Genomic DNA, 9,719 nt, shown 5'->3' with positions numbered 1-9,719 from the left:
ACAGAAATAGCTTGAATATTTATTAAAGAGAGAGCAAGAGACAGAGAGCAAGGACAGGCAGAGGGAAAACGAGTATGGATCAATAACAGCCCCGAGACACCGTGTGTGGAGTTGTCGTTGCCGAGAGTGGAGTCGTCATTGCTGAAGATGATCAAATGCTCCTGTGTTTAGCAACAATGCTCTGGAGTTAGAAGCGATCCGAGCTGAGAGCGCACCAGGGCCGGGTGTGAGGGTGGATAGCGAGGCGGGGTTCTCAGACGCAGTGCCGCGTATATGGAAACAGCAGGAGCACGAGTGCAGTGGTTAGCGTTGTGTGCTACAAAGCTCGGCGACCCGAGTCCGATTCCCAGCCACCTCGAACGTCGGTGACCAATAAACTCGAACCGGGTCCTGGACCTTCCCTGGTGTGTGCTGGCTAAACATCAGCGCCGGAAAGACAACGGCGACCGGGCACGGTGCTGGCTACACCACCTCGAACGCCGCGTCTGCCATTCATAGGCGCTCGCCAGCAGCCCTTGCCCCGACAGGCTATGTAGGCTACACGGGGGATGTTTGTCTTCGTGTCTCCGCAGGAGGGCATCATGATGGTTCTGTTCGGCCTCGAGTATTTCGTGAGGATCTGGGCGGCCGGGTGCTGCTGCCGCTACCGCGGCTGGCAGGGGCGCCTCCGCTTCGCCCGCAAGCCCTTCTGCATCATCGGTGAAGAACCCGCCCCGTCCCTGTTCACATCGCTGTGTGTGTGACCTCACGGCTGGTTCTAGAGACACATTGCTGTGTGTGTGACATCACGGCTGGTTCTAGAGACACGTAGCTGTGTGTGTGACATCACGGCTGGTTCTAGAGACACGTAGCTGTGTGTGACATCACGGCTGGTTCTAGAGACACGTAGGTGTGTGTGTGACATCACGGCTGGTTCTACAGACACATTGCTGTGTGTGTGACATCACGGATGGTTCAAGAGACACATTGCTGTGTGTGTCATCACGGCTGGTTCTAGAGACACGTAGCTGTGTGTGTGACCTCACGGCTGGTTCTACAGACACGTAGCTGTGTGTGTGACCTCACGGCTGGTTCTACAGACACATTGCTGTGTGTATGACATCACGGCTGGTTCTACAAACACGTAGTTGTGTGTGTGACATCACGGCTGGTTCGAGAGACACGTAGCTGTGTGTGTGACATCACGGCTGATTCTACAGACACGTAGCTGTGTGTGTGACATCACGGCTGGTTCTAGAGACACATTGCTGTGTGTGTGACATCACGGCTGGTTCTAGAGACACATTGCTGTGTGTGTGACATCACGGCTGGTTCTACAGACACGTAGCTGTGTGTATGACATCACGGCTGGTTCTACAGACACATTGCTGTGTGTGTGACATCACGGCTGGTTCTAGAGACACGTAGCTGTGTGTGTGACATCACGGCTGGTTCTACAGACACATTGCTGTGTGTGTGACTTCACGGCTGGTTCTAGAGACACATTGCTGTGTGTGTGACATCACGGCTGGTTCTAGAGACACATTGCTGTGTGTGTGACATCACGGCTCGTTTTAGAGACACGTAGCTGTGTGTATGACATCACGGCTGGTTCTACAGACACGTAGCTGTGTGTGTAACCTCACGGCTGGTTCTACAGACACATTTCTGTGTGTATGACATCACGGCTGGTTCTACAGACACGTAGCTGTGTGTGTGACATCACGGCTGGTTCTAGAGACACGGAGCTGTGTGTGTGACATCACGGCTGGTTCTACAGACACGTAGCTGTGGGTGTGACATCACGGCTGGTTCTAGAGACACATTGCTGTGTGTGTGACATCACGGCTGGTTCTACAGACACGTAGCTGTGTGTGTGACATCACGGCTTGTTCTAGAGACACATTGCTGTGTGTGTGACATCACGGCTGGTTCTAGAGACACATTGCTGTGTGTGACATCATGGCTGGTTCTACAGACACGTAGCTGTGTGTGTGACATCACGGCTGGCTCTAGAGACACGTAGCTGTGTGTGTGACATCACGGCTGGTTCTAGAGACACGTAGCTGTGTGTGTGACATCACGGCTTGTTCTAGAGACACGTAGCTGTGTGTGTGACATCACGGCTGGTTCTACAGGCACGTAGCTGTGTGTGACATCACGGCTGGTTCTAGAGACACGTAGCTGTGTTTGTCATCACGGCTGGTTCTAGAGACACGTAGCTGTTTGTGTGACATCACGCTGGTTCTAGAGTCACGTAGCTGTGTGTGTGACATCACGGCTGGTTCTAGAGACACATTGATGTGTTTGTGACATCACGGCTAGTTCTACAGACACATTGCTGTGTGTGTGACATCACGGCTGGTTCTAGAGACACATTGCTGTGTGTGTGACATCACGGCTGGTTGTACAGACACGTAGCTGTGTGTGTGACATCACGGCTGGTTCTACAGACACATTGCTGTGTGTGTGACTTCACGGCTGGTTCTAGAGACACATTGCTGTGTGTGTGACATCACGGCTGGTTCTACAGACACGTAGCTGTGTGTGTGACATCACGGCTGGTTCTAGAGACACATTGCTGTGTGTGTGACATCACGGCTGATTCTACAGACATGTAGCTGTGTGTGTGACATCACGGCTAGTTCTACAGACACATTGCTGTGTGTGTGACATCACGGCTGGTTCTAGAGACACATTGCTGTGTGTGTGACATCACGGCTGGTTCTACAGACACGTAGCTGTGTGTGACATCACGGCTGGTTCTACAGACACATTGCTGTGTGTGTGACTTCACGGCTGGTTCTAGAGACACATTGCTGTGTGTGTGACATCACGGCTAGTTCTACAGAAACGTAGCTGTGTGTGTGACATCACAGCTGGTTCTAGAGACACGTAGCTGTGTGTGTGACATCACAGCTGGTTCTAGAGACACGTAGCTGTTTGTGTGACATCACGGCTGGTTCTAGAGTCACGTAGCTGTGTGTGTGACATCACGGCTCGTTCTAGAGACACATTGCTGTGTGTGTGACATCACGGCTAGTTCTACAGACACGTAGCTGTGTGTGTGACATCACAGCTGGTTCTAGAGACACGTAGCTGTGTGTGTGACATCACGGCTGGTTCTAGAGACACATTGCTGTGTGTGTGACATCACGGCTGGTTCTAGAGACACATTGATGTGTTTGTGACATCACGGCTAGTTCTACAGACACATTGCTGTGTGTGTGACATCACGGCTGGTTCTAGAGACACATTGCTGTGTGTGTGACATCACGGCTGGTTGTACAGACACGTAGCTGTGTGTGTGACATCACGGCTGGTTCTACAGACACATTGCTGTGTGTGTGACTTCACGGCTGGTTCTAGAGACACATTGCTGTGTGTGTGACATCACGGCTGGTTCTACAGACACGTAGCTGTGTGTGTGACATCACGGCTGGTTCTAGAGACACATTGCTGTGTGTGTGACATCACGGCTGATTCTACAGACATGTAGCTGTGTGTGTGACATCACGGCCAGTTCTACAGACACATTGCTGTGTGTGTGACATCACGGCTGGTTCTAGAGACACATTGCTGTGTGTGTGACATCACGGCTGGTTCTACAGACACGTAGCTGTGTGTGACATCACGGCTGGTTCTACAGACACATTGCTGTGTGTGTGACTTCACGGCTGGTTCTAGAGACACATTGCTGTGTGTGTGACATCACGGCTGGTTCTACAGACACGTAGCTGTGTGTGTGACATCACGGCTGGTTCTAGAGACACATTGCTGTGTGTGTGACATCACGGCTGATTCTACAGACATGTAGCTGTGTGTGTGACATCACGGCTGGTTCTACAGACACGTAGCTGTGTGTGTGACATGACGGCTGGTTCTAGAGACACGTAGCTGTGTGTGTGACATCACGGCTGGTTCTACAGGCACGTAGCTGTGTGTGACATCACTGCTGGTTCTAGAGACACGTAGCTGTGTGTGTCATCACGGCTGGTTCTAGAGACACGTAGCGGTGTGTTTGACATCACGGCTGGTTCTAGAGACACGTAGCTGTGTGTGTGACCTCACGGCTGGTTCTAGAGACACGTAGCTGTTTGTGTGACATCACGGCTGGTTCTAGAGTCACGTAGCTGTGTGTGTGTCATCACGGCTGGTTCTAGAGACACATTGCTGTGTGTGTGACATCACGGCTCGTTCTAGAGACACATTGCTGTGTGTGTGACATCACGGCTGGCTCTAGAGACACGTAGCTGTGTGTGTGACATCACTGCTGGTTCTAGAGACACATTGCTGTGTGTGTGACATCACGGCTCGTTTTAGAGACAGGTAGCTGTGTGTATGACATCACGGCTGGTTCTACAGACACGTAGCTGTGTGTGTAACCTCACGGCTGGTTCTACAGACACATTTCTGTGTGTATGACATCACGGCTGGTTCAACAGACACGTAGATGTGTGTGTGACCTCACGGCTGGTTCTACAGACACATTTCTGTGTGTATGACATCACGGCTGGCTCTAGAGACACGTAGCTGTGTGTGTGACATCACGGCTGGTTCTAGAGACACGTAGTTGTGTGTGTGACATCACGGCTGGTTCTACAGGCACGTAGCTGTGTGTGACATCACGTCTGGTTCTAGAGACACGTAGCTGTGTTTGTCATCACGGCTGGTTCTAGAGACACGTAGCTGTGTGTGTGACATCACGGCTGGTTCTAGAGACACGTAGCTGTGTGTGTGACATCACGGCTGGTTCTAGAGACACGTAGCTGTTTGTGTGACATCACGGCTGGTTCTAGAGTCACGTAGCGGTGTGTGTGTCATCACGGCTGGTTCTAGAGACACATTGCTGTGTGTGTGACATCACGGCTGGTTCTAGAGACACATTGCTGTGTGTGTGACATCACGGATGGTTCTAGAGACACATTGCTGTGTGTGTGACATCACGGCTGGTTCTACAGACACGTAGCTGTGTGTGTGACATCACAGCTGGTTCTAGAGACACGTAGCTGTGTGTGTGACCTCACGGCTGGCTCTACAGACACGTAGCTGTGTGTGTGACATCACGGCTGGTTCTAGAGACACATTGCTGTGTGTGTGACATCACAGCTGGTTCTAGAGACACGTAGCTGTGTGTGTGGCATCACGGCTGGTTCTAGAGACACATTGCTGTGTGTGTGACATCACGGCTGGTTCTACAGACACGTAGCGTGTGTGTGACATCACGGCTGGTTCTACAGACACATTGCTGTGTGTGTGACTTCACGGCTGGTTCTAGAGACACATTGCTGTGTGTGTGACATCACGGCTCGTTCTAGAGACACATTGCTGTGTGTGTGACATCACGGCTGGCTCTAGAGATACGTAGCTGTGTGTGTGACATCACTGCTGGTTCTAGAGACACATTGCTGTGTGTGTGACATCACGGCTCGTTTTAGAGACAGGTAGCTGTGTGTATGACATCACGGCTGGTTCTACAGACACGTAGCTGTGTGTGACATCACGGCTGGTTCTAGAGATACATTGCTGTGTGTGTGACATCACGGCTGGTTCTAGAGACACATTGCTGTGTGTGTGACATCATGGCTGGTTCTACAGACACGTAGCTGTGTGTGTGACATCACGGCTGGTTCTACAGACACATTGCTGTGTGTGTGACTTCACGGCTGGTTCTAGAGACACATTGCTGTGTGTGTGACATCACGGCTGGTTCTACAGACACGTAGCTGTGTGTGTGACATCACGGCTGGTTCTAGAGACACATTGCTGTGTGTGTGACATCACGGCTGATTCTACAGACATGTAGCTGTGTGTGTGACATCACGGCTAGTTGTACAGACACATTGCTGTGTGTGTGACATCACGGCTGGTTCTAGAGACACATTGCTGTGTGTGTGACATCACGGCTGGTTCTACAGACACGTAGCTGTGTGTGTGACATCACGGCTGGTTCTACAGACACATTGCTGTGTGTGTGACTTCACGGCTGGTTCTAGAGACACATTGCTGTGTGTGTGACATCACGGCTGGTTCTACAGACACGTAGCTGTGTGTGTGACATCACGGCTGGTTCTAGAGACACATTGCTGTGTGTGTGACATCACGGCTGATTCTACAGACATGTAGCTGTGTGTGTGACATCACGGCTGGTTCTACAGACACGTAGCTGTGTGTGTGACATGACGGCTGGTTCTAGAGACACGTAGCTGTGTGTGTGACATCACGGCTGGTTCTACAGGCACGTAGCTGTGTGTGACATCACTGCTGGTTCTAGAGACACCTAGCTGTGTGTGTCATCACGGCTGGTTCTAGAGACACATTGCTGTGTGTGTGACATCATGGCTGGTTCTACAGACACGTAGCTGTGTGTGTGACATCACGGCTGGCTCTAGAGACACGTAGCTGTGTGTGTGACATCACGGCTGGTTCTAGAGACACGTAGCTGTGTGTGTGACATCACGGCTGGTTCTACAGGCACGTAGCTGTGTGTGACATCACGTCTGGTTCTAGAGACACGTAGCTGTGTTTGTCATCACGGCTGGTTCTAGAGACACGTAGCTGTGTGTGTGACATCACGGCTGGTTCTAGAGACACGTAGCTGTGTGTGTGACATCACGGCTGGTTCTAGAGACACGTAGCTGTTTGTGTGACATCACGGCTGGTTCTAGAGTCGCGTAGCGGTGTGTGTGTCATCACGGCTGGTTCTAGAGACACATTGCTGTGTGTGTGACATCACGGCTGGTTTTAGAGACACATTGCTGTGTGTGTGACATCACGGCTCGTTCTAGAGACACATTGCTGTGTATGTGACATCACGGCTGGTTCTACAGACACGTAGCTGTGTGTGTGACATCACAGCTGGTTCTAGAGACACGTAGCTGTGTGTGTGACCTCACGGCTGGCTCTACAGACACATTGCTGTGTGTGTGACATCACAGCTGGTTCTACAGACACGTAGCTGTGTGTGTGACATCACGGCTGGTTCTAGAGACACATTGCTGTGTGTGTGACATCACTGCTCGTTCTAGAGACACATTGTTGTGTGTGTGACATCACGGCTAGATCTACAGACACGTAGCTGTGTGTGTGACATAACAGCTGGTTCTAGAGACACGTAGCTGTGTGTGTGACATCACGGCTGGTTCTAGAGACACATTGCTGTGTGTGTGACATCACGGCTGGTTCTAGAGACACATTGCTGTGTGTGTGACATCACGGCTCGTTTTAGAGACACGTAGCTGTGTGTATGACATCACGGCTGGTTCTACAGACACGTAGCTGTGTGTGTAACCTCACGGCTGGTTCTACAGACACATTTCTGTGTGTATGACATCACGGCTGGTTCAACAGACACGTAGATGTGTGTGTGACCTCACGGCTGGTTCTACAGACACATTTCTGTGTGTATGACATCACGGCTGGTTCTACAGACACGTAGCTGTGTGTGTGACATCACGGCTCGTTCTAGAGACACATTGCTGTGTATGTGACATCACGGCTGGTTCTACAGACACGTAGCTGTGTGTGTGACATCACAGCTGGTTCTAGAGACACGTAGCTGTGTGTGTGACCTCACGGCTGGCTCTACAGACACATTGCTGTGTGTGTGACATCACAGCTGGTTCTACAGACACGTAGCTGTGTGTGTGACATCACGGCTGGTTCTAGAGACACATTGCTGTGTGTGTGACATCACTGCTCGTTCTAGAGACACATTGTTGTGTGTGTGACATCACGGCTAGATCTACAGACACGTAGCTGTGTGTGTGACATAACAGCTGGTTCTAGAGACACGTAGCTGTGTGTGTGACATCACGGCTGGTTCTAGAGACACATTGCTGTGTGTGTGACATCACGGCTGGTTCTAGAGACACATTGCTGTGTGTGTGACATCACGGCTCGTTTTAGAGACACGTAGCTGTGTGTATGACATCACGGCTGGTTCTACAGACACGTAGCTGTGTGTGTAACCTCACGGCTGGTTCTACAGACACATTTCTGTGTGTATGACATCACGGCTGGTTCAACAGACACGTAGATGTGTTTGTGACCTCACGGCTGGTTCTACAGACACATTTCTGTGTGTATGACATCACGGCTGGTTCTACAGACACGTAGCTGTGTGTGTGACATCACGGCTGGTTCTAGAGACACGTAGCTGTGTGTGTGACATCACGGCTGGTTCTACAGACACGTAGCTGTGTGTGTGACATCACGGCTGGTTCTAGAGACACATTGCTGTGTGTGTGACATCACTGCTGGTTCTAGAGACACATTGCTGTGTGTGTGACATCATGGCTGGTTCTACAGACACGCAGCTGTGTGTGTGACATCACGGCTGGTTCTACAGACACGTAGCTGTGTGTGTGACATCACGGCTTGTTCTAGAGACACATTGCTGTGTGTGTGACATCACGGCTGGTTCTAGAGACACATTGCTGTGTGTGTGACATGATGGCTGGTTCTACAGACACGTAGCTGTGTGTGTGACATCACGGCTGGTTCTAGAGACACGTAGCTGTGTGTGTGACATCACGGCTGGTTCTACAGGCACGTAGCTGTGTGTGACATCACGTCTGGTTCTAGAGACACGTAGCTGTGTTTGTCATCACGGCTGGTTCTAGAGACACGTAGCTGTGTGTGTGACATCACGGCTGGTTCTAGAGACACGTAGCTGTGTGTGTGACATCACGGCTGGTTCTAGAGACACGTAGCTGTTTGTGTGACATCACGGCTGGTTCTAGAGTCACGTAGCTGTGTGTGTGTCATCACGGCTGGTTCTAGAGACACATTGTTGTGTGTGTGACATCACGGCTGGTTCTAGAGACACATTGCTGTGTGTGTGACATCACAGCTGGTTCTAGAGACACGTAGCTGTGTGTGTGACCTCACGGCTGGCTCTAAAGACACATTGCTGTGTGTGTGACATCACAGCTGGTTCTACAGACACGTAGCTGTGTGTGTGACCTCACGGCTGGTTCTACAGACACATTTCTGTGTGTATGACATGACGGCTGGTTCTACAGACACATAGCTGTGTGTGTGACATCACGGCTGGTTCTAGAGACACGTAGCTGTGTGTGTGACATCACGGCTGGTTCTACAGACACTTAGCTGTGTGTGTGACATCACGGCCGGTTCTAGAGATACATTGCTGTGTGTATGACATCACGTCTGGTTCTACAGGCACGTAGCTGTGTGTGACATCACGGCTGGGTCTAGAGACACGTAGCTGTGTGTGTGACATCACGGCTGGTTCTAGAGACGCGTAGCTATGTGTGTGACATCACGGCTGGTTCTTGAGACACATTGCTGTGTGTGTGACATCACGTCTGGTTCTACAGGCACGTAGCTGTGTGTGTGACATCACGGCTGGTTCTAGAGACACGTAGCTGTGTATGTGACATCACGGCTGGTTCTAGAGACACGTAGCTATGTGTGTCATCACGGCTGGTTCTAGAGACGCGTAGCTATGTGTGTGACATCACGGCTGGTTCTTGAGACACATTGCTGTGTGTGTGACATCACAGCTGGTTCTAGAGACACGTAGCTGTGTGTGTGACCTCACCGCTGGTTCTAGAGACACGTAGCTGTGTGTGTGTCATCACGGCTGGTTCTACAGACACGTAGCTGTGTGTGTTACATCACGGCTGGTTCTAGAGACACGTAGCTGTGTGTGTGACCTCACGGCTGGCTCTACAGACACATTGCTGTGTGTGTGACATCACAGCTGGTTCTAC

General features: G+C 51.2%; 1 protein-coding gene across 1 annotated transcript in view; it reads left to right on the top strand.

The window, feature by feature from the left end:
* The first annotated feature begins 548 nt into the window (after nt 1-548).
* Nucleotides 549-9,719, top strand: part of LOC144717611 (potassium voltage-gated channel subfamily KQT member 4-like) — a 32,644-nt gene continuing 23,473 nt past the window's right edge. Inside the window, exon 1 of the mRNA XM_078593108.1 lies at nt 549-699. Within this exon, the coding sequence (XP_078449234.1) occupies nt 549-699 (151 nt within the window). The remainder of the gene's footprint in view (nt 700-9,719) is intronic.

The sequence above is a fragment of the Lampetra planeri genome, chromosome 4 (genome assembly GCF_965212315.1).
Source record: "Lampetra planeri chromosome 4, kcLamPlan1.2.h2, whole genome shotgun sequence".
Lineage (NCBI taxonomy): Eukaryota > Metazoa > Chordata > Hyperoartia > Petromyzontiformes > Petromyzontidae > Lampetra > Lampetra planeri.
The sequence above is the reverse complement of the archived record's forward strand: the minus strand, read 5'-3'. Positions and strand labels throughout refer to the sequence as shown.